General features: G+C 39.9%; 1 protein-coding gene across 2 annotated transcripts in view; it reads left to right on the top strand.

Moving 5' to 3' along the window:
• Positions 1-3173: 3173 nt before the first annotated feature.
• PUM3 (pumilio RNA binding family member 3) overlaps positions 3174-24275 on the top strand; it is a 45635-nt gene continuing 24533 nt past the window's right edge. The window contains exons 1-12 of one of the 2 annotated variants that reach the window (XM_027616977.2): positions 3174-3242; positions 8404-8495; positions 9878-10096; positions 12036-12171; positions 12756-12831; positions 15096-15189; positions 15442-15508; positions 16434-16608; positions 17571-17674; positions 18674-18752; positions 20804-20902; positions 21780-21833. In XM_027616977.2, the coding sequence (XP_027472778.1) occupies positions 8411-8495; positions 9878-10096; positions 12036-12171; positions 12756-12831; positions 15096-15189; positions 15442-15508; positions 16434-16608; positions 17571-17674; positions 18674-18752; positions 20804-20902; positions 21780-21833 (1188 nt within the window). In that variant the 5' untranslated portion in view covers positions 3174-3242; positions 8404-8410. The remainder of the gene's footprint in view (positions 3243-8403; positions 8496-9877; positions 10097-12035; positions 12172-12755; positions 12832-15095; positions 15190-15441; positions 15509-16433; positions 16609-17570; positions 17675-18673; positions 18753-20803; positions 20903-21779; positions 21834-24275) is intronic. The other variant, XM_027616978.2, reaches the window with a different exon arrangement.

Genomic DNA, 24275 nt, shown 5'->3' with positions numbered 1-24275 from the left:
TGTAATATTAAATAACTAGTGGAAACCTCAAGCAGCAAGAAAGATAGTTATGTCCAAGACATTCTACCTACAGAAACAAGTGTATTATACATTTAATTCTTTAATTCTGGTGGCACAAAAAGAGGGACCAGAGGGTTATAGGGCTTAATCCTCCGTTAACTAGAAAATCAAGTCAACAACTAGAAATCCATTCTTCAAACAAGTGGCTCTTAATTTTAGCTACATGGTAGCATGGGGAACTTTCCAAATCCTCAAAGCCCAGGTCTCACTTCAGACTAATTAAATCAGCATTACTGTTTTGTTTTGTTTTTTTACTCTACAGGTGATTCTGATGTGTGGCCAAGATTGAGATAGGCCACCTTGACTACTACAGTTATTGTAAGTTTTAAACCAGATTAGTTTAAATTGCAGATTAAATCCCTACTGTGGAATGGAGGCATATTTGCCAAGTGACCTTTAATTTTACTAGAGTACTGGAAAAATAATTAAATCCAAATGCCATGATTAACATTATATTTTATGGCCTTCTGATCCTGAAGGTGGCCGTGTAACCCAGTTCCAGGCACTGAAATAGAAGGTAAATCCTGCTGGGTCTTTTCCTTTTGGAATAAAAGGACTGAGTCCTATTGGGTGGAAAAGTGAATTTCACCCCTTTCCCCATTCTCCTAGTCCTAAACTCTGATATAAATCCTGTAACTGAGTACATCTGGCCTCAGAAAGCAACAGTAAAATAAGTCAGAGATAAACAAATACTGTATGCTTTCACTTATATATGGAATCTAAAAAATCGAAACTCCACGAAAGAACAGATTGGTGGTTGCCAGGGTGAGGGGGACATGGGGGGACATAGGGGGATAGGTGAGGGTGATCAACAGGTACAGAGGGGGAGGAAAAGAAAATAAATAAAAGCAAAAAGTGTGAACATTAAAAGTCAACACACTGAGGATGGTGGAGCCCAGAAACTGTGAAAGAGCTTGGGTATTTGATGATATCATTGTGTCATTGAACTAGGCAACTAACTTTAGAATTTTTGTTGTGTGAAGAATTACTGCTTAAGCCACTAATAGCTGAAATTTCCATTACTTGCAGCCAAAAGCATTCCCAATGGATATAGCTTGGTTCTCTCTCTGTGTCTTTCTCTGTAAAGCTATACATCACTCAATATTTACTACTGGTTAATATCTTTACAGTTATTATTTTTGAGTCATGCAGCAACCCCAAAAGATAGGTGCTACTATTCCCATTTTATATATGCAGAAACCATAGTCCTACAGACCTTGGATTTTAAGCCAGATTTGATTCCAATGCCAATCCTCTTAATTACAGTGCTAAAGAACCTCTTAGACGTATAGAAGTCCAGGTGCTCTGATTAAGTTGTGTGCTCTATCATTTAGGAAAAGCATTTTATGCTTCTAGGAATACACATGTTCCTAATGCTCGACATTTAGGCCATTAGATATTTGAAGAATTAATGGGCTTAACCTGGTTAACTGCAAAATTACAAGATAAGCTTTTTTTTTATTGCTATTCTGCAAAACCAGGAGACACTTTCAACTCATTCCAAACAAAAACATTTCCAAGTCAATTCATTTTTTGGCAGCACAAAGGACTTGATAAATAGCATTATTAATAATAATCTAGGACTTAGGTATGTGATTTTTTTTCTCTCCCTCGTAAAAAAACAAATGAACAGTAGGGTTTTGATGTATATGTTTAAGATATTCACATGGATATGTCTGAGAGGTTATGGGGTGCTGCTATCTGTGGCCTTAAAAAGAAAAACATACCTCCTTCTCCTTCTGCCCCTACGCCTGTTGTGCTAGCTCTGTCTCTCAAGTAAAGAAAATCTTAAAAAAAAAAAAAGGGAAGGAAGAAAGAAAAAGAAAAGAAAGAAAGAAAAACGTATTCCTTCCAGGTATTGTGTGGTACGGTGTATCTCTGCTCTCGAGCATTTACTGGAGAACTAATGGATTAGGGAAAGCAGTTCAGAGGCAGCCTCGCTGAGTTTGGAGTCAGGCTCACCTGAGCAACTCTACTGTGTTTCCCTTTGTTTCCCTAAACCAGAGGGAGAAGACCTACTTCAACTGTTCCTATGGGACTTAAGTGAGCTGAAATGGAAACATACTTACACTATTAGGGCAAAAAATAAGTACTTAGTAAACATCTATGTGCTGAATAAAGGGATGGCTGCCTGAGAAGTAATGATGGCCCCCGCTTCAGTCTAGTGAATTACCAGTCTAATGCCTTAAGGGACGAGAAATGGCGTGGTCAGCAAGACAGCAGAATCTGTTGCTTGACACACTTGAGATCATGTCCCAAATCCTCTTTCCGTGTGGTCAAAAGACATGTTAGTGTCCCAACCCCCAGAACCTGTGAAAGTGACTTTATTTGGGAAAAGATCTTTGCCGATGTCCTTAAGTAAGGGCCTTCAGATGAGATCATCCTGTATTATCCCAGTGGGCCTTAGATCCAATGACAAGGATCATAACGAAGTTTGTCGTGTTAGTTTCTTCATCTGTAAAGGGGGGATAATATCCTAACTACGGTCTCATTAACTGGGGTGGAAAATGGGATAACTGCAGTCCGGGGAAACGAGCAGACATTAAAAATGACATTCACTGAGCGCCTACCATGATCATTCACTGTGGTAAGCGCTTTCTATGAATGGCTTAGCGATCTCTATTTTACTGATCTGGTAACCAACGCTCAGCGAAATACAGCATTTTGCCCAAAGCCACACAGCTAGCAAGAGGTTAAAAAAAAAAAAAAGGATTAAAATTCAAACCGACTTCCGAGATTTTATCCTTCACGCTAGACTGCCAGAGAGGATACAAAGGAACGCACTCTAACAAAGTCAATTATTTTGGTATTAGCTCAGGCGCCAGCCGACATCACTTCAACAACCGACCACAGGGTGAGGAGCTGCCTTCTTTCCCCTAGCGCGGCAGCGACAGGGTTAATGACGTCACTCCCAGGGGCCGGTGATACGCGGTCGCCCGACGGATCCTTTCAAGGACCAAAACCCGCTCGTGGCGCCTATAGATGAGGTCATAGAAGCGGACCAATAGAAATGCCTTATTTCCGTTTTCGGGGCTGATTCCTATCCTTTAACCCCAGGTCCGCCGCGGAAGAAGGAAAAGGCGGGCCTGGGGGCGGAGCAAGTCGAGGAAGCGGAAGCGGCCCGGCGGAGCGTGGACGCGCGCCGGCCTCGGCCCCACGCCTGCCTGGACCGCACGTGTGTGGTAAGTGCGGCTGGCTGGGCGGCCGCCCTGAGGGGGTTAGCTCGCCCTCTCCCCGGCGCTGCAGGGGAAGGGTCTCTCCGAGCGGTCGGATAGAGTACAGGTGCTCACGCCTGTCACCGGCTGGACGGTCTTCTGTGGCCTCTCTCTTCTGGGAGTTTGGGGGTTGACGGGAGCTTGGAGACTCCCCTCGCTACTGCTTTGCCCTGACAGTGCTGGGTTCACCTGAACTACCTTCACTCTCTTAAAATCCCGGCCCGTGCTGCTTGCAGTTTGCTCTTCTGTGGTGTGTTTGGCAAACATCCATTCCGCCCTGTGCGTGCTGGGTGCCGAGTTGACAACCTGAGTGTACAGTTGCAAGTTATCGGCGCTGGGAAGGAAACGAATTGGGGGCTGGGATGAGGATAGGGGAATCTGAAGTGATCTTTAAGCTGAGCCCTGCAGCAGGATGAGAGGCAACTCTGAAATCCGGAAGCCCAGGGAAACTGCTTTCAGCAGAGGCAGTACCTTTGGCTAAGTCCCTGCGGTGGGAGTTGTAGAAAGCGGACCAATGTGAGCTAGGAGCAGCGATACAAGATGCAGGTAGGGGGGTAGGGCAGTTCCGTAGGACTTTAAGGCCGTGATGAGTGGTTGAGATTTTATTTCTATACAATGGGAAAAGATTTCCGTTTCTATTCTCATTTGTAGGAAACCTTGGAGACTTATTAGGTGAGGAAGGGACATGACAGACACAGGTACTCTTTAGGAATTGTATATAATTTCGATTATTACTGGGTGTACAGTTGGAAAGTGTTGATGGTTGGGATTAGGGTGGTGGTGGTGGAGATGCAAGTTGGAGAGTTAGAGGTATTTTTAAAGGGGATTCAAAGGAACTAATGGAAGGATTGGACATAGCAGAGGAGGGAGAGGAAAACGTCAGGGGTAAATCTTGGGTTTCTCCCTGAGCAGTGGAGTGGATGATGTGCCTGCCGCTGGCCGAGAGGGGAAGAATAGGTTGGGGAGTAATAGATGAGGATGTTATTTAAAGGATTTCATTTTGGACTTACTGAGGGTAAAGTGCCTGTGAGACGCGTAAAGGGAGGTGTCAGGTAGGCAGTTAGAGACACAGGTCTGGAACCCAAGGGGAAGTTCCTAATGGGAAACAATTTGCGAGTCCTCAGCATAGAATGCTGTCGGATTGCATGAGATCACTTAGGGAGAAATGTGGACAGAGAGGGGAAGACTTGAGAAATGCCACTATTTAAAGGTTAGGCATTGAATGTTTATCTCTTTCAAAGTGCAGTGCTAAGCCTGCTGAGAGGGTGGGATCAGTCACCTGTCCTACGTCTGGGACATCTTTGCTGTTTTGTTCCACAAGGCAAAATTGGGCTCTCAGCTACGGTTTTGAACACTTTATATATAATTCAGTTATAACACTGAAGTATGTTGTGTTTTAATTTTGCTTGCTTCTATTCCACCGCCTTGAATTTCTTTTTCATATATTTTTTTCAACCTAATAGCTTTCTAGCACATAGTGTGTTTGGATGCAATATATTTCAGGTCCATGGTGTGAAGTTATAAGAAGGCCATCAGAGTGTTCCAAAAAAGATTAAGGAGAACCATTTGGGAAAGAAAGGAGGCATGTAGAGGAGAAATAATAAGAAATTGTCATTTAAGCTGGATTTGAAGAATGGGTAGGATTAATATTAATAGAGTGGCTTTTAAGTTTGGATCCTGAAAAAGAACAATGAGGAAGTTTGGCTTCTGTGTGTTGTTTGTGATTACGGTATGTTAGGACTAAACTTTGAAAGGCTTTGAATGCCAGTGTGAGTTTGAAATGTTTCGTGGAGTCAGTGGGAAACTTTCGAAGGTGTTGGAGCAGGGAGATGGCACAAAATTGGTGACTTTGTGGAAGATTAATCAGGCAGCAGCATGTGGTCACAGCAGATTAGATCCTTAGCAAAAAACAATCTGAGTAAGAGATACAGCCTGAATCAGGAAGAGACAGAAAGGGAAAAGAGGAGACAATTGTGAGAGCCACAGGAATGTGATGGTCGTATATGATGGTGCAGGGTTCCCAGGCAGATACATTTTGTTAAGTGAAAGAAGCAAGACCCAACAGGCCATATATAGTTTGATTTCATTTATATGACATGTTTGAAAAGAGGCAAAACTAGATGGATGGAAAACAGATCAGTGATTGCCAAGAGAGCCAGGAGGGGGTAATTGCAAAAGACTCCACTGGGGACTTTTTGGTGTTAGGAAACCATTCTCTAAGGTACTGTGGTGGAGGGGACGTGACTGCATCTGTCAGAATCAACACTGTACACCAAAGAGTGGACTTGACTGCAGATGAAAAAAAAAGTCAGCCAGCATGTCTGGAAATGGAATGCGGACTGCGAAAAATAAATCTAACTTGTACAAACGTATAAAATAACTTCACTCAACAGGGTGGTGGGGGGAATTGACCTAAGTAATTTTGGAAAACAGTATTCTGAATTAATACTGTGAGGGAAAAGAAAAAAAGCTGTAAATAAACTGTACTATAGTTGGTAAGTTTGTTTCCCATAGCCATCCAGTTTAGCATTCTGAAGCTACCTGTGCACTAACAAATCAGTGGTGGATACTGGGAGGCAAGTTTCTCACTGTCAAGAGAAAAAAGTTACAAGTAAAGTAAGAGGGAAGACTGGAGTGAATTAGAGTTGGAGACATTAGGATGCACTTATTTCACAGAGAGAGAAATACAGGCTCCTGTGTCCACATAGGTTAGTATAGGGATGTGTATTACCAGCCCTTTCTGGTGGAAAGACCTAGAAGCAGTGACAACAAGCATACTTAGCACTCAGATCCTACCGTTTTCAATAAAGGGAACCAGGGTTCCCTGGAGAAATGGCTGATTTCAGGCCTGGTCAGGGAAAATAGAAGATGAACTTGGAACAAGTGCTAGGAAGTAAGGACATGGAAAACAGGATGGGGTCTTGTCACCAGACGCGGAAGCGACCTGGAAGACTTCACCACTGGCCAAAGCTGGAACAGTTTGAGCAACAAAGTCAGTATAGGATTAGGTTCTACCCCAAGTAGCAAAATATGTGTGAGACCATACTGATGTAAATAAGTGATTGAATAAATAAATAGAGAAGAAGGGACAAACTTTCCCTACAGAAGAATTAAAAATAGTAGAGGTAGACCTGAAGAGAGAAATAGAAAATCACCATGAAAACACCACAGTAATTGCTGCAGGTGGGATCCACTGGAGAACACTAAAAGCAGAGGGAGACAATTAGGATATTTGCATAATCTCAAAATGTATCACCCCAAATATTTATTAGTTGCTGTGGTGATTTTAACATACAGATTTTTAATAAAATTCTTAGGACTCTTCCCTCTAGGAAGTGGGGACAAATGGTAACTTCATGGTGGAAAAATCTGGCAAACATTACCTTAACCAAGAGATCAAGGTTGAGAGCACCAGTATGGGCACTTCACCTTTGTGATACTTTTCAAAAATATCCGTCACACCCGTCTAATCATGAGAAAAATCTCAGGCAAACCCTAAATGAGTTTTCTGCCAAGTGCCCGACCAGTACTATTCAAAAGTGTCTCGGTCGTGAGAAAGAAGACCAAGAAACTGTCACTTGATGGCTAAACACAGTGTATCCTGGAACAGAAAAAGTACTGGCAAAATCCAAAGTTAATAGTATCATAGTATCGTACTAATGTTATCTGTTGGGGCGGGATTTTAACTCTACAGGAAGCTGACTGAGAAGTGTACTGGAGCTTTCTGTTTATCTTTCCCAACTCTTCTGTAAAACTAAAATTATTTCAAAATAAACAGTTAAAACTAGTGTACAGAGAAAATCTGTAAATGACTGCATTTTTAGACGAATACAAGCACAGAAGAACTAAGAAATGCTGGTGTGGTTATAATAAAGCAGCCAAGTGATACAATGACCTTACAGTTAGCAACCAGTGACTTAAGGAAAGGGAGTAATTCAGGGGCCGTCCAGGGTTAAGAATTACAATGGTAAAGCCTAAACTAAGCTGCACTTTCCAGAGAGTTCTTTGGAACCTTACTGGTCCCTTGAGATGCAAGAAAAAGTGAGTAAGTATGCAAATCTTACGTACTTTACACACTTTAGCCTGTGCACAAGTGATCAATTAGCAAATGAGAAGAATCTGAAAACTTTTCTTAAAAAAAACTAGTTATTTTCATTCAGTTCACTATTTCTCAAATCCATGCCATCTTTGAGCCCTTCTTTTTTCCTTAAACCCACTAATAATCTTGCAAAATTGGTTGTTCTTGGAAAATTTCCAATTCTTGGAAAATCTTGGAAAATTCTTATTTTAGAAATATCCAGTATTGTGTAGGAACTTCTCAGGTCTGCTCTAGGGGATCAACTTTAGAACTTTAGAAATGAGTTGAATGTACAGCTTTGGAAGGTAGAGAAATCACCAGATGGCATTTTTCTTGATACACTCTCTGCTTTCAGGAGCCTTGGGTAATTAAGGGGTTATCTGTTGTATGCCCTGTGCATGGTGAGGTCTCTGTACCCAGAAGTGACCTGTTAGATTTCCTCTAAATGAAATATTAAATATTCCAACATAATCTTACTTTAGAGGTCACTGAAAGTGACTGGTCCCCTCTAAAAAAAAAAATAACAAAATAAACATTGGAAGTTTTTGTTTTAGCTACACTGGATTACATAGAGAATTTGTAGGCAATCTTTGATTTTCTTTCATTAACTTGAATATATATAAGCGCAGCCTATTGTTTGTTTTGGACTTTTTAGGATGGAAACCAAGAAATCAAATGATGATATGGTCAGTCTCTCATCACAAAGTCATCCTAGGTTATAAGAAACAAACACTGACACTTGTATCATAGTTAACGTAAATAATGGTCTATCTTTACCCAGAACTATTGTTGAATTGTTGTCCCCAAATACATCACACACTAGCCAAGGTGTGTGTGTTCTTAGTTTTTGTGTTGGTATCTTGTTCATTTTCATTTTTAAAATCTTAGAAGCGCTGATTGCGTAGTTCCTGGATGCTTGGGCCCATGGTGGACCCAGGTGGTTTTGTCTTGCATCTGTGAAGCCCCAGGACAAGTGTGGCACTGGTGGATGCCACCTACTGGTTGAGAGCAACCCAGTGATCCTTTTGGGGTTTTGTTTTTGTCTTCCAGAACTGCTATGATGGAAGTTAAAGGGAAAAAAAAATTCACAGGAAAAGGTGCAAAGACGTCACAAGAAAAAAACAGATTTCATAAAAGCAATGGTAAGAGAACCATACCAAACCATGCTTCCCATAGGTGGTGGCCCCTATAGTTGGAGAGGGGGTTGGTGGGATGAGGAGCCAGAACAGAGTCTGTTTTCATGAGTTAGGATTAGGAAAAAGCAGGAGTTACCGTGTCTGAGTTTGCGTGTTCCCCACGAAACTAAGACATTTAAGAAATTGCCAGGATAATCAGAGAATGCTATACTCACGGGAGATCCCCAGTCTTAGCTGGGAATGCCTTTTCTTTATTTATTCGTTTGCTGCAACATTTTATGTTCATGTTCAGTAAATTGTGCCTGATGAATGCATACTACTGGTAAACCAAATACTTTCATCCTCAGTGTTTCTAATTGTGGAATCTTTATTATTCCATCAGGTGTCACTGTTGCGGGGCAGAAAAGTCAGGGGACTCTGTAAATGCCTACATGATTCTTAAGGCATCTTTGTTTTTTTTCTTGCAACAATCTTAGGGCTTAGCTGTTGCAGTTTTCATCTCATTTGTTAGCTACTTCATTTGCAAGCTTAGCTAGCTAACGATTTTTATCAAATAACTGTACTATAGGCTTTGAGGAAATTTTTCCAAAACTGGCAGTTCTGAAAAATTAATGTCTTTAATTTGATATGATATTTATTAAAATAATAATGACATCCTTAAAAATTTTTAAAATAAATTAACATCTTTAATTTTAATTTGATATGCGACCTAATACTGCATTTCTAAGTTTTAGGCATTCATTTTATTTTTAGATTCATTGTTATTGAATCATTGAAAATTATGTATGAAGACTTGAATGACAAGAAGTCATTAAAGTAGAATACAAGATAATACAAATAATATTTTATCTTATTAAGTAATGTTAACATGCTTAAAACAGAAACACACCTGACTGACAACAATGGTTATCCGTAGCATTACAGATAGTTTTTATTATGCATTTCTCTAGTTTGTCAATTTTCTATAGTGAATCTGTATTATAATTTTATAAATCAGAAATTTATTTGAGAGAGAGAAAGAGAACGCCCAGGTGCAGGCAGTGAGGCAAGGAGGAGGGGGACGGAGGAAGAGGGAGAGAATCTTAAGCAGGCTCCATGCCCAGCATGGAGCTGGACCCAGGGCTCGATCTCATGACCCCAGGATCGTGACCCGAGCCATAATCACGAGTCAGACGCTCAACCGACTGAGCCACCGAGGTGCCCCTAGATCAGAAAATTTTTAAATTTTGTTTTGATCTTTTAAAATGCCGTTCTCCATATTTGAGAGTAGGACAAAGAACGTTTCACCAAAGAGTGTGTAATTTTGTGTAACAAATACAGCCCAATGGATAACAGAAATCTAGGCTCAGGATCACTGAACTCTGATAATTATTTACTATTGTCCCTAGATTCTGGTTCGTCAAAGACGTTTCCAAGGAAAGTTGGCAAGGAAGGTGGACCTAAAATCACATCTAAGAACTTTGAGAAATGTGCCACAAAACCTGGGAAAAAAGGTGTAAAGCAGTTCAAAAATAAGCAGCAAGGGGATAAAATACCAAAGAACAAATTCCAGCAGGCAAATAAATTCAACAGGAAGAGAAAATTCCAGGCGGATGGTAAAAGTGATGGTAAGCACTGATTCCTTCAGCATAGTCTTTGCAGAAGCCTTGCTCTGCCCGAACTATGCAGGAGGGAGAGTGGAACTCTAGAAGTCTGGTGGAGACCTCCCGTTCCTCTTCCTTGACAGGCAGCATTTGGGGTGGGAGGACGGTAACCCGAATCAGGTAAGCACCAGGAAGCACCTTGCCTGCTCAAAATTGTCTCCTGGTGCTTAGGGTACCTTACTACCTAGGCCCTTGCTGAATTATCTGAGCTGTGGAGTTCAGCTAAGCTGGAGCAGCTTCATATAGTAGAACCCCAAAAAAACATCCCTTTCTGTAGGCCAAATTTTACTGATTGATTGAATGATTCAGCAAACAAATATCTGAGTTTTCTGTGCACTTTGCCAGGAAATAGCAAAGAAAAATTGTAACAACCAGTAGGGGCACAGGCCCCAACTCAGCTAGAGTTCTTGGCATTGCATTTTAAACACACATGGTTCCCACATTAAGACCCGTCGTGATGTAGCTTTGGTTTCTTTTCTGTGGGAGCTAGGTTCCTGACATGTCAGAGTGGAGCTCTGATTTTATTGTCTCAAATTTTTATATCAGCAGCTGAGGGGAATTGGATACTAGAGATCCCCAAAGTTGTTATATATACTGCAGCCGAGCATGGCAGATGTCAGAGTGCCCAGAAGTTTGTGGAATTAAATGAGCTCTGGGTCAGCCTTTCTCTTCTGCTGTGCAGTGCATGAAGCCCTGATACAAACAGGAAATAGGCCCTCTGTTTCCTGCAGTCTGTGATTACCACCGGGGAACAGATAAGTAACGGGAATAGTTAAGTACATTGCAGTAAAGTGTATAGCCATTAAAAATTACGTTCTTGAGAAATAATTTAGTTTTGTGGAAGAATACTTATAGTAGAATAATGTTTAAGCGAAGCAGTGAGATTCTGAATTTTTAAAGATTAATATAAAACATACATAGGGAAATGGCAGGAAGAAAATAAAATGTTACTAGTTATATGTGGGTTTTGAGATGATAGGGGAATTTTGTTTTTTGCATTTTCCAAGTTTTTTATAATGCGTGTATTTTCTAATCAGAGAGGGGGAGACATTTAGAAGGCACTAATTCTCCAAAGGGCTCCTTGCAGGACACTCAAATAATATCCATTTTATTAAGTTGTTCTTTGTTGGCCTCAATGGGTTTTTGGATTCATTTGGTGGGATACTTAGCTTTTGAAGACAAAAAAAAAAAAAAAAAATGCTAATAGAAAGATACTGGACTTAGAGAACATTACTCTGTAGAAAGCTGAGAAATTTTGACTGGGCGCTGTCGTGAGTAAGAGGCAGCAGAGCACGAAGTTTCAGAGTTGTTTCTGGGTTTCAGCCCTGGTTCCACCACTGAGGACTTGTGTGACCTTGGACAAGGAACAGAAGGAACTCCTTAGTGCCTGTGTCTCCCCGATATGAGAAGGAGCATATTAATAGGATTGTTGTGAGAATTAAATGATAGATAACAACACTCAACATACTGAAAATTTTAATACATTTTTCCCTGTTTTAGTTTGGACTAATTTTTGTTTACACTGAGAACTGATTTTGTTTACAGTAAGAACTGATTATACCTAAAGTCCAAGGACTGTGATGTTTTAGAGTAGAATTTTTATTTCAGTTTTCAGTTGCTTTTACAATCCTCTTGATTTTTTTTTCTTAATAGGTGTCCTGTTAAGAGTCAATATGTAGCTGTTGAATGAATGAATGAGTGGTTGTTTTCAACCAAACTTAAAATGTATAAACTGCTCAGAAAATGAAATTAAGTCTAAGTTTATAGGGAATGATATTTTTACAGTGAATATTGATCCTGATTAGCGTTGCCCTGTGTACCTAATTTGTACTGGTTTGTGACGTTCAGAATGTTAAGTGTAATTTATTTCTACAATGACTAAAATAATTTCTCTAATGACTAGAATCAGCAGCCAAGAAACCTAAATGGGATGACTTCAAAAAGAAGAAAAAAGAACTAAAGCAAAGCAGGCAACTAAGTGACAAAACCAACTACGACATTGTTGTTCGGGCGAAGCAGATTTGGGAGATCTTACGAAGGTAATGCTACCTAGTGGCATCATTATTAGTCCTCTGAGAGGATGGAGGAGCACCAGTGTACCTCCTAAATAGTGAGCTGTCCTACACTAACCTGCACCACCCTGGGGTTATTCAGGGAACACTCAGTACACCGCTAGACGCATCGGTATTGGACGTCTGCCCATGGCAGAAGTGTGTGGAATCATGAGATATGTTTATGAAAATGTATGAGAATTAAAATGGATTGGAAATCCTTCCTGAGTTCTGAGAAAATGAAAGACAATTTCTTATCGGCTCGCTTTTGAGATACTTAAGTATTTGGTATCTTGGACATGTTTTATTATTTTCTTTACTTCCGAGGTTCTGGCTGTGAAGATTCAAATTGATGCAAAAAATTACACCTTGTGAGATGAGTTCTTGTCTTTGAGAAAATTACTTTTCTCCGGCTGCTCTGGAATAGTAATTTTAATGTCAGAGGTTTGCTGCCTCTGAAGAGAAAAATCACACCTAACTGGGTGAACGTACACTGGTAGGGTTTTTAGTTTCTGCTGTTTAAAGTAATGTCTTTACTTAAGCTGTGTTTCCCCCTTTATTCTCATTTATAGAAAAGACTGTGACAAAGAAAAGAGAGTGAAATTGATGAGTGATTTGCAGAAGTTGATTCAAGGAAAAATTAAAACTGTAAGTAGGGCAGGATCATAGTTGCATGTATTAACAATTGAAATCAGCTCACTCTTAGGAAAGGCTAGGTGACCATCCGTGATCTGTGAAATTGTTTTAAATGTATTTGGCCACAAATTTCAAGTACCTTTTATAATACTGACTAAATAAAAAATTTAATAGCGGGGCCCTTACTGCTGGGAAATTATTAAAATATCAAGTATTTGGCTGTGTCATTTATCCCAAAATTTACTTAAAGTAAATCAGCGTTCTTTAAAGTTGCCTTGAGGAATTTATTAGTTCAATAGTATTTGTCAGAATGTCTTGCTCTGAACTCCATATGCTTTCATATGTTCTAAATTGATGACTTTTTGAATATATGTAAACAGATGATTACTTTGATTTCTTCATTGCTTTTACAAACATCATACAGAGATCTTTAAAATACAGATTTGGGAGTTCTAAACTAATTTTCATTGTTGCTGCTTAATTGTATTTTATAATAAACCTCTGTTGACAACTTGTGTATTTGGATAAATACTTAGTGACTATTCACTTGTAAGATAACAGACTTAGTAGTTTTGGGGACCCTAGAGGGGTAGTCTTTGCCAAACCATACATAGGTCTAATCAGATGCTATTTTCCAGTTTGAAGGAATGTCTTTAAATAAGCAAGTTCCCAGCAACTGCTTTCTTCTTTACCTGGGAAGAAAGGTTTTTTTAGGCTAGAACTTCTCCTCAGCTCCAGCAGTAATCTGTTATCCTTGATTTATAAGTATTTTACACTCAACATCCTTTCCCAACTACCCTTAGGTTAATACTGCATGGCCTTTGGTGTTAATGTGATGTTCAGATCCTCATTCTGCTGCTTAAAATATGTCTGCCTTTGGACAGTAACAACCTCTGCATCAATAACTGTGTGCTAGGGGTTGTGCTAACCATTGCATACTTTGTCTCCTTTAACTTAATGTCTTCGTCCCTGATGGACGTTTGCTACATCTGGGACTCAGAAAAATTAAGTTTTGTCCCCAGGGTCACAGGGATAGAATGTTCCTCAACTTCTCATAAACTTGCTTTTCTCCTCTGCAAAATGGGCATAGCAACAGCACACTCTTAAGGTTGCTTTGAGGTCTAAATGAAGAAAATGTACTTGAAGCATCAATCCTGGTTACATAGTAAGTAATCAGTATGCACAAAACAGCCTTCTTGTTAAAAAAATTTGTTTTTAGTTTTATCAAAAATATCTCTACAAACCTCCCTTAAGGAAATTCTTCTGAAATGCATGACTTTGATGGAAGTCCACCTTCATCTTCTGACTTGTTGGAATTAAAATTTTTAGAGACAGAATGAGCAACAAATAATAAGCACTATTAAAGTAGACTGGTAATGCAAAAAAATAATTTTGTTTGACTATTTGTGGTTATTGCTGTAGAAAAGTGATCAGCAAGTCCTGCAACGAGGATCTGATTTATCCAGTAGTTGGGGTAGGGGGTGGAATTTTGAAATACAGCAACTTTTCTAGGAATGAAACATATATATTCAGGGATTATAGTGAAAATGTGAGAAACGGAGGGATTAGCTTATAATTGCCAATGTGTATATAGAAATATTTACTCATGTAGCAAGGCTTTTAGATCTGTCTTCTTTTTTTTTTTTAAAGATTTTATTTATTTATTTGAGAGAGAGAGCACGAGAGGGAAGAGGGTCAGAGGGAGAAGCAGACTCCCCGCTGAGCAGGAAGCCCGATGTGGGACTCGATCCCGGGACTCCAGGATCATGACCTGAGCCAAAGGCAGTCGCTTAACCAACTGAGCCACCCAGGCGCCCTAGATCTGTCTTCTATCTATATCTTTGGTTGCCAAGGCCAAACATTCCTAGATTGCTTACCTAAGCAAAAAAAAAAAGAAAAAAAAATCAGGGTGATAAAATTTTTGAATTGGAAAATTTCCATTAGGGAAAGTAACTTTCAGCGAAATGAGAAATACGGTGTGTATAATCATTAGACAGGTTTGGTTTGATATGGTTTGTTTTTAATTATGATGATAGGAATTGTGAAAATGGTTAAATCTATCCCTTTCTCTGTGTCGCAAAACCAAAGAATACCATTTTGTACAGTTCAAGTATTTCTTCTCCTGAGCAACCTAGGTTTGATTTTATCCATGAAGACTCTACCTTTTTTCTAGCAAGGAATTCTGAAAGCAGCAGCAATAAAACATTAATGCTGTGATAGAAACATACACCGTCAAAGAGAATTAGTCTAAAGGCCCAAACTGGTCTTTCCTACAGATCGCATTTGCCCATGATTCCACTCGTGTGATCCAGTGTTACATTCAGTATGGTAACGAAGAGCAGCGAAAACAGGCTTTTGAAGAACTGCGAGGTATTTCTTATGTGGAAGATTATTTGTAATAAGTCACTGTTTTTTTCTCGAAGTACCCAAAACTGCCCTGGTAATTCTTGCTGAGGGAAAGCTGTGTGTTCTCTGCAGGACCTTTTTTGTTTTGTTTTTTCTTTGGGTGGGACAAGTTAAGAGAGTTTTCTGTGTTCCCAGGATTGTGCATTTACGTAGTTCTTTGCTTCTGGGGGACTGAAATGAGATTAGCAAATCATTGTAATGTATTTTGTTTTTCAGATGATTTGGTCCAATTAAGTAAAGCTAAATATTCCAGAAATATTGTGAAGAAATTCCTCATGTATGGGTGAGTTGTTTTATTTATAAAATATATTGTCATTAGCTTTTTAAAGTTGGGGATACCAGTTGTGCCCTTGGTCTGGGATCATAATAATGGCCCTAGGCAGATGCTAGTAATGTTTCTGGGGCACATGATCTTAAAAGCAGTTATGGAGGTAATGTAAATGATGGCCTTACCTTCACCAGCTTCGTGAGTGTATTTTGACGCCCTGGAAGAAATGACCAGTATTTAGAAGGTGGATGGCCGGGAGGGGGAAGGTGAGGAGAGTCAGCAGGGTCGGTGGGTTAGGAAATGTCAGGATAGGAAAATTTCCTAAATTAGCTGGAATTGCTACTTGTCCTGACTTCCTTTTTTGAGCGGAAGGTGCCAAAACGTGCTCACCGACAGTAGAAAAGTTCGGTTGACAAAATTTGCAAGGATTTCTGGCTGTAATCGTCAGCTGCTTGATTATGTTAGGATGTAACGTCAATACTGGTGACTACGTGCTGTTTGAATGGAGAATCCTAGATGTGTTGTACTTGTGTTTCCCTGCGTCTTCAACTTTTACTTTCTCCTGCCGAAGAGTTTAATATGGGGAAGGGACGCGGGTCACAGCTCCCCGTGCCTCTGAGGTCACTTGGTCCTCGCCTCAGCTGCATTGCTCTGTTCTGTGACCGAAGAAGCTGCATCGCAGAGAACTCCAGTAACTTGCTCAGGATCTCTCAGCTGCTAGGCAGAGTCAGGTCTCCGACGTCAGGAGCAGGCTGGCTGCCGCGGAAGCTGGCAAGCTGGAGGTGGAAAGACCACTCATCTCGGCTGGTCTTCTCACAGTGTTTCTTGGCCCACCGCCCCACATTTTGATGGGTGGGCTTCAGGGGAAGTTAACGTTTTGTTGCCGCCCGGCTTTCTTCGCCTTGTGACTGATCTTTTCCCACCGTCGCATTGGGTTTAGGAGTAAGCCACAGATTGCAGAGATAATAGGAAGTTTTAAAGGCCACGTGAAGAAGATGCTACGGCACGCGGAAGCGTCGGCCATCGTGGAGTACGCGTACAATGACAAAGCCATCCTGGAGCAGAGGAACATGCTGGCGGAGGAGCTCTACGGGAACACATTTCAGCTTTACAAGGTGACGTCCCAGGACGTTGTGCGAGCATTTTTATTTTCTCTGTGTGCTGTTCCTGACTTCCCAGTGCCCTGTTCGCAGAAAATAGTTTTGCTTTGGCTGGCCCATTAAGAGACTGTCACCTACCCTTTATCCTCTTAGATTATTTTGTCTCTGGTGTGATGAGCAAGTGATCAGACTTTGATTTCTCTTACTCCCAGAGCACTGTCTCTAAATCCCCTTTAAATTAAACTACATTGTTATACTCCCTCCTGAGTGCTCTGTGCAATGCTTCAGGACATCTGTTTCTGATAGACTGAGGTAGACGACTCTTAATAGTTAGTAAAGCTTTGTACCCGCCCCCTAACCAGCTCTGGCTGAAGTGCCTCGGGCTCCCCATTGCTGCCTCTGTGTGTCTCCATGGTGTGGACCATCTTTCTCTAGGTTGTGTCCAGGGAGGAGAGGGAGTAGAGAGAACCAGTCTTGGATATAGTACAGGGATTGAATCAGAAAAAGGCCAGGAAGGGGCTAGGACAGTTAAAGGGGCGTAAACGCACACATCTGTCTTCAGGGCTATGGGTTATTTCCTGGCTTGCTTCCCCTGGTCAGGTTCAGCCCCTGGGTTGAACTGAGTGCTTTATTGCTTTTGTAACTGTCACAGTAGGAATATCCACCTAATTACAAAGCGCATGGTGGCAAGAATTTGTGAGCTGACTACTTGATCTTGATTAGGCATGTGCACCTGTCGACTGGTTGAGTTGGGGTTGTTTGGGCTGGCCCTTTAAATACATTGATGGGTGAGATAGAGTGAGAATCAGATAATCAGGTTACTCCATGAGTGTATCTACAGCAGGGCCTTCATCATATAACTGTGGGAAATTTGAAATTTATATTAAGTTTATTTGAAATAATTATAATTGATTTCCTTTGCTCTGAAGTTGAAGAAACTTGATTAAATTTAGAGGGGTTTGGTTTTCTCGTTGCAGTCAGCAGATCACCCAACCCTGGACAAAGTATTAGAGGCACATCCAGAAAAGCTAGAGCTTATCATGGATGAGATGAAGCAGATTCTGACTCCAATGGCCCAAAAGTAAGAAAGCTGTTTTTGTCTTTTCTTAGCATTTGAAAGAAGAAAATGTTACATAACCCTTGCATAGAAAAGGTAGATAGTTTCCCAAATAGATTGTGTTATTTAAATTGGATCGTAAAGCTTAGATGCTCAGGCATGTGGCCTTCTTAGCATTTGTACCATAGCGGAGTGGTTAAGACGTGGCCATGGGGACCCAAGCTGCCCAGGTGTGAGTCCTGGTGCCCCCCCTCACTTACTATGTGCTGTTGGGCAATGTAACCTCTGTATGCCTCAGTTTCCACATCTATAAGATTGGGATAATAGTAGTACATGTTTCATGGAGGTTTATGAAGATTAAATGGGTTCATGTTTCCAAAACACTCAGAAACAGTGCTTTGCCCATAAAGGCAACCTGTGTCTGCTGGCTACTCAGGTACTCGGTGTCAGCCTGACGTCTTTGGTGCCTCGATCATCAGCCTTCACTGTACATCTGCATTCCACAAGCATCATGCTGGGAAGCTTGGATCAGTTAGGGGTTGTTGCAGTTGCTGATGCTGTTTCATTCCGTTCATGTTTTAATTGTGCTAAAATCATTTTACGAAGCTAAGCATTGTGAAGGGTGCCTGACAGGAAGAAAATAAGCCATAAAAAAAAAATCGGTGCACATACGGATTTCTAATCACGTGTCCATTGTTGGGTAAACGCATAGATGTCCTTACTGAAGATGGTGGAGTGTATTTGGAATGATGACAAATCTTGGCTGACTAGATATTAAAAATTTGTATTCTGGTTTTGATTGTAGAGACTACTAAAAGATTTTTGTAGTCTGGAAGTTTGTTTTTTTTTCTTAATTCTTACTATATTGCTGAAAAGATGTATTCTTTCTTATGACAGGTTACATTTGCTAAGACCATTTCACTTGCTCTGATTATTTTAGGACAGCTGAGGCTGCCTCTGTCTCTCTTACTGTATGTAGTGCTAGATCTGACATAGTCTCTTTTCCCTTTTCTGTCTTTTCAGGGAGGCTGTGATTAAGCACTCATTGGTACACAAAGTATTCTTGGACTTTTTCACCTATGCACCCCCAAAGCTAAGATCAGTAAGTTGTTGCTTTTGGTTTTTAAACCAAACATTAGAGGAAGAGTCGTGTTAGAATGTAAAACGCTGCTTTGATGTACCTTGTCTTTTGGAAATTTTAAAGAGTTGTTTCCTTATTTATTTATTTGAAAGAGAGGGAGGGGCAGAGGGAGGGAACCCTAAGCAAGCTCCACGCCCAGCATGGAGCCCAATGTGGGGCTCGATTTCATGACCTGAGCTGAGATCGAGAGTCAGACACTTGGCCGACTGAGCCACCCTGGTGCCCCTATTTCCTTATTTAGAGAAGATGAGGCACTAAACGTCCTTTGAACAAGCCTACTAATTCCATTTAGATATTTGCCAGAAGACAGTGGAATTGACCATAGTTTTATCAATCTTACTGGATTTTTATATTTTGATTATAAACCAGACACTATCCTCCAGCTGACCATACTGAAAATTAACTCACCAATAGATGTTCAGCATTCAGGTAGTTTGAAATTCACCTGTGCTGATAAAAAAAAAAAAGTCAACGTTGAAAGGTCAGGGGAGGACACTTACATGAAACTAAGTGGACCATGGAAACCAGACCTTACAGGCTAGCAGGATAAGGAGCGGACAGTGAAGCTAGTTTGTACCGCCCTTCAAGTCAGGGATGGGGATACAAATGCGAACTCACCATTTAGTCCCCTGAACTTGCTTGCCTCATCAAACTGAACTCATTGCCCGTTTGTCCTCATTTCAATAGTAAGAGATAACTCATAAGAATGACCCTAACTTCTTTTTAACAAGTATGCCAGATTAAACATTCATAGGAATTTTGACCCTCTCAGAATTGACACAGAGAAAAGACTTTTCCAAGAGTAGCTGTTTACCTAAGCTTGTGGTCCAGTGAACATAGCAGCTGCTTTTGGGGATTTCTGTCTCTTTTCTGCAGAGCACAGTTTCTGACTGGTCTGGATATATTAAGGCAGGACTACATTTGGAGAAGTGAGAATATGAGCACTTGGATATAGTCAGTGATGGAAAATATTTTTTTTAGTGTTGCGTGTATTAATAACACAAAAATCATTGGGAACTTAGTGTGAATATACAGTAATGAGACAAATCTTTCCTGGCCCTGGGGGCATTTCACTCTCCAACTGGGTAGCTTTGAATACGTTTGTAAGCTTACATAGGTAAGCTGAGAGCTGTGTTTTTGAGACTCATCCTGGGAAAGGATTGAACAATAGTTAAGGACAAAATCGCTTGTTCCTTACTGATGGAAATAGGTACCCATCTTTCTCTTTTGTGGTCAGAGACTTTGTGTTTATTTTATTGATTTAATATACATTTTTAAATCAGGAACGGACTAAAGTGGGGCCCTGCAGCTTTTAGCTGTCAGAACTCATTTACATCTATAGGCTAGACCTCCCAGATATAATTAAGAAATTATGTACATTGACAATGAAGAAGAAAGTTTATAAATAAGCTAAACTACCTTGTAAAAAATTACTGACTGGGTTTTTACTAAAGGGGTCATTGATAAATGAGGACCTAGTCTAATAGACTAATTTCTTTTAGGGAAATGTTATTTAAGTGTTTTTATGGTGAATTATTAAAATGATTTCTAGAAGTAATCCAGTGATGAACTGAAAAAGAAACTTTTTCAGCCAAAATTAGTGTTTGGTTCTCTGCTCATTATATACACGATTCTCTTATGGAAGAAGATTTTATTTATTTTATCTGGTTTTACTGTTAAAAACTCCCTTCTTAACCACAGCCACTTCCTAGATCTCTTTTTCTTGAAAAATCTTTTGGAATATACTACACACACATACACTTTTTTGCATAGATATTGGTAAGACTCAGCTATCTTAATAGAAATTGCTACCACTACTTGCTGCTCTTGATGGGGGAAAAAAAACGTTCAGACCGAAGTTGTTTCTGCATGCTTCTCTACAAAATGAAAAATTCAGTTGTTTACTGCCTGTACTCTCCTTCATCGTCTGTGCATCACTGCCCCTCAGTGGACAGATTTTAAGAAGGCAGGAAGAAAGAATAAAATAAAGTGCGGTGGTATTTGTTCCGCAGGAGACGATCGAAGCCATCCGCGAAGCCGTGATCTACCTGGCGCACACGCATGATGGCGCTAGAGTGGCCATGCGCTGCCTGTGGCACGGCACCCCCAAGGTGAGCGGTCCCTTGGGGCCGAGGCGCCTTCCCTCAGACTTGCCCCTGCCTGCCTGTGGGCTTTGCCCTGGTGTGTAGGAACGGCGTTATCTTCGCAGAGCTGTGCCTCCTTGGGGCCTCCCAGGAACTGGATTTTCTTAGGGCCTGGGGTTTCTTTGCTAGAGTTTTCATTAATGTACAAAAAGCTTGAGTTGTCTTTATGTGGGAAGGGACCCGGTCGAGCAAGTAAACGCAATGTTTATGCCAGGCTTACATTTATAGAAGTTTGGGTACCTGTCGGGTTCTTTGATTCCTCATCTACTGATCTTCATGGGGGCGGGAGAGGCAAGGTGCTAATGAGCAGCTACACCTTTGCTCATGTGGGTGTTCATTACTTTGAGGGGAAAGGTAAAGATCATGTTCAATACAAAAGTTTCACAGAGATGCTCCTCATTTCCTTGATCGGTATAATGTTGCCTTTAAAAGAGTTGCACTCTGCCCACTTTTTAAGTGAATACAAATTTAATTTCCGTTCAGCGAGTATCGAATACCGTCTCTGCTGCACTCTTAGGCATCTCAAGTCAGTTCAGACACTGAGAGAGTTCTGTCCATTCTCACTGTTTTAAAAGAAGGTAGTTTTGCTAGATTTGCCTTACAGCTAATTTATGGTTCCTTTTTTATGTCTCAGTGAGTTGTCATGAACAGCTCTGAGGTTGTAATAGTTCTGAAACGACTTAAAACATATTGCCATTTTTTTTTTGTTCTGGCTCATAACTGTTTTCACTAGTGAAGAGTATGCCAGACTGGTGGGAATTTTAGTATTCTATAAAAGTTTTGACTCTATAATTATTAAGCTGTCACTAGAAGTTATAACAAAAGTTAATTTTCCTTTTTAAAGGACAGGAAAGTGATTGTGAAAACAATGAAGACTTATATTGAAAAGGTGGCGAATGTAAGTATAATAAAACCACAGTTTGTTATGTTTTTGTTTGATTTTGGCTTTTCTTCTAGTTTTTTTTTTTTTTAAGATTTTTATTTATTTATTTGACAGAGAGAGAGATGGCGAGAGAGGGAACACAAGCAGGGGGAGTGGGAGAGGGAGAAGCAGGCTTCCCGCGGAGCAGGGAGCCCGATGCAGGGCTCGATCCCAGGACCCTGGGATCATGACCTGAGCCGAAGGCAGACACTTAACGACTGAGCCACCCAGGTGTCCCTCTTTTAGTTAATTTTAATAATAAAATGAAATCATGTCTATTATAGAAAATTTGAAAACTGCAGAAAATTGCCAAGAAGAAAATTGTTCATTGTTTTATTACCGTCTTTACGCATATGCCTGTATTTTAATGATATTAAATTTACACTAAGATTTCCCCTTTTTTCATTTAACATCTGACTGTGACAGTTTTCCATTTCTAGTAGATATTTTTTGAAGTCCTGATATTTACTTCTTCAGTGAATTTGTCCAATTATGTTATTAAACATGGAAATTACTGCCTAGAATAAATTTGTAAGTTTTATAGTTCTTTGGGATCCTTTGGAGATGCTGTAACAGCTCTCCAGATGAAATTATAGAGGATATGAAAAGATTTTTCTAAGGAATTAATTGCCTCAAAAAAATAGTATCTCTGTGTATTTAAATACTAAACAGTTTTCCAGGAATGTATGTAGTAGTGAACGTTTTTTCATTTTTGGGTTACTTTATATGTTTAAGCTTCTAATTTACTGGGGAACTAAAATTGGTGATAACTATTTCCTACGAAAAATCCCATGAGAACTGCTAACATCTGGTGAATACTTGATTTAGTCAATGCTGCTTCAAACACAGATAAGCTGCTGCTTGGTGACCATATACGTACCTGTCATCTTCTGTAGGGCTGGAGACTAGAGAGAGCATGTAAGGCCATGTGGAAGGCAGCTCACTTGTCTGTAACAAAATTAAAAAGAAGAGATTCTCTAGGGAGTTGTTTCCAGAGTATGACAAGATTTTATTATTCATTATTCACCATTAAGTAAATCTTCGGTATAACATTTTAATTTGAGTATTTTAAATTAGAAATGAATAAAAATAGAATGTTAATAGAAAATTCTGAAAAGTATTACTTGTAGAAGATATCATTAAATAATAAAATTAGATTGTTCTAATTTTACAGTTTAGTTGTATAAACAGTTTTGTTTTTGTTTTTGGTTTTTTTGTCTTTGAGAACCTAATCCCAGCAGGGCATTATGATGGTAATGAGAAATTAACAGTGCAGTGCCTTTTGCATCTCAAGGAGTTGTCTCTAAAGAGGGGAGATAAACTAATAATACCCATGGATTTGATTTATGGTTATTTAGAAGTGTTTACATTTCCAAATATTGGGGATTCCTGACATACTCTATTATTTCGATCCTTTTAAATTTTTAAAGACTAATTTTGTGGCACAACATATGGTCTTTCGCAGTATCTTGAGAAGAACTTATTTTGTGGAATCGGTGTGTGTGGTACTTTGCAAATGTCAATTAAATCAAGGTAGTTAATAGTGTTGTTCATACCATCAGTGTTTTTACTGATGTATCTTAGCTAGGTCTATCAGTTGCTGAAAAGTGTATTAAAAGCTCCAACTGAAATTGTGGAATTGTCTTTTTCTCACTTAAATTCAGTTCCAGTTCTCCTGTATTCATCCAGAGATATTTTGTGTTTGGGCATGTTTCTGCATGTGGAACTTCAAAAAGTCAGAGACCAGTGGTTCTGTACTCTGTGTACATTGTTCTCTACTTCGTTTCCTTCACTCAGTCCACCTCAGGGGTCATTTTATTTCAAGATACATACATCTTATCTACCTCATTCTTTTTGATGACTAGATAATGTTTTATTATATGAGTTACATAATTCACTTAAGCCAGTCCCTGCTGTTGGGCACTTGGGTAGTTTCTAGTTTTTTGTTATTTCAGGTAGTACTCAAGAACTCCTTTGTGCATTTCTGAAAGCACGTCTGTAAGATAAAGCCCTAGAAATGGAATTGTTAGATCAGAAAATACATGCACTTTAAATTTTTATAAATGTCGTCAGTTGCTCTTCGAAGAAGTTGAGCCACTGTACATTCTCACCAACGACAAAGAAGTGCGCCTGCTCTTTCCCAGACTTTTGCCAAATTAGTATGTTAGCAGAGGTTTTCACTTTTGCCTAGATGATAGGTGGAAAATGGTATTTCACTGCTTTATTGTCCTTAATCAGTATTATTTCATATGCTTAAAGCCACTTGTCCCTTTTTTTCTGTGAACTGACTCTTCCTGTTCTTTGTCCATTTTTAGTAGAGCGTTGGTCTTTATGTGGTAAAGATGTTAGACCTTTGTTGTTATTTTTCTCCAGTTTGTTTCTAACTGAAACATTATTACCTGCCATGTTCTTTAGACC

The sequence above is a fragment of the Zalophus californianus genome, chromosome 13 (genome assembly GCF_009762305.2).
Source record: "Zalophus californianus isolate mZalCal1 chromosome 13, mZalCal1.pri.v2, whole genome shotgun sequence".
NCBI classification, from domain to species: Eukaryota; Metazoa; Chordata; class Mammalia; order Carnivora; family Otariidae; genus Zalophus; species Zalophus californianus.
The sequence above is the reverse complement of the archived record's forward strand: the minus strand, read 5'-3'. Positions and strand labels throughout refer to the sequence as shown.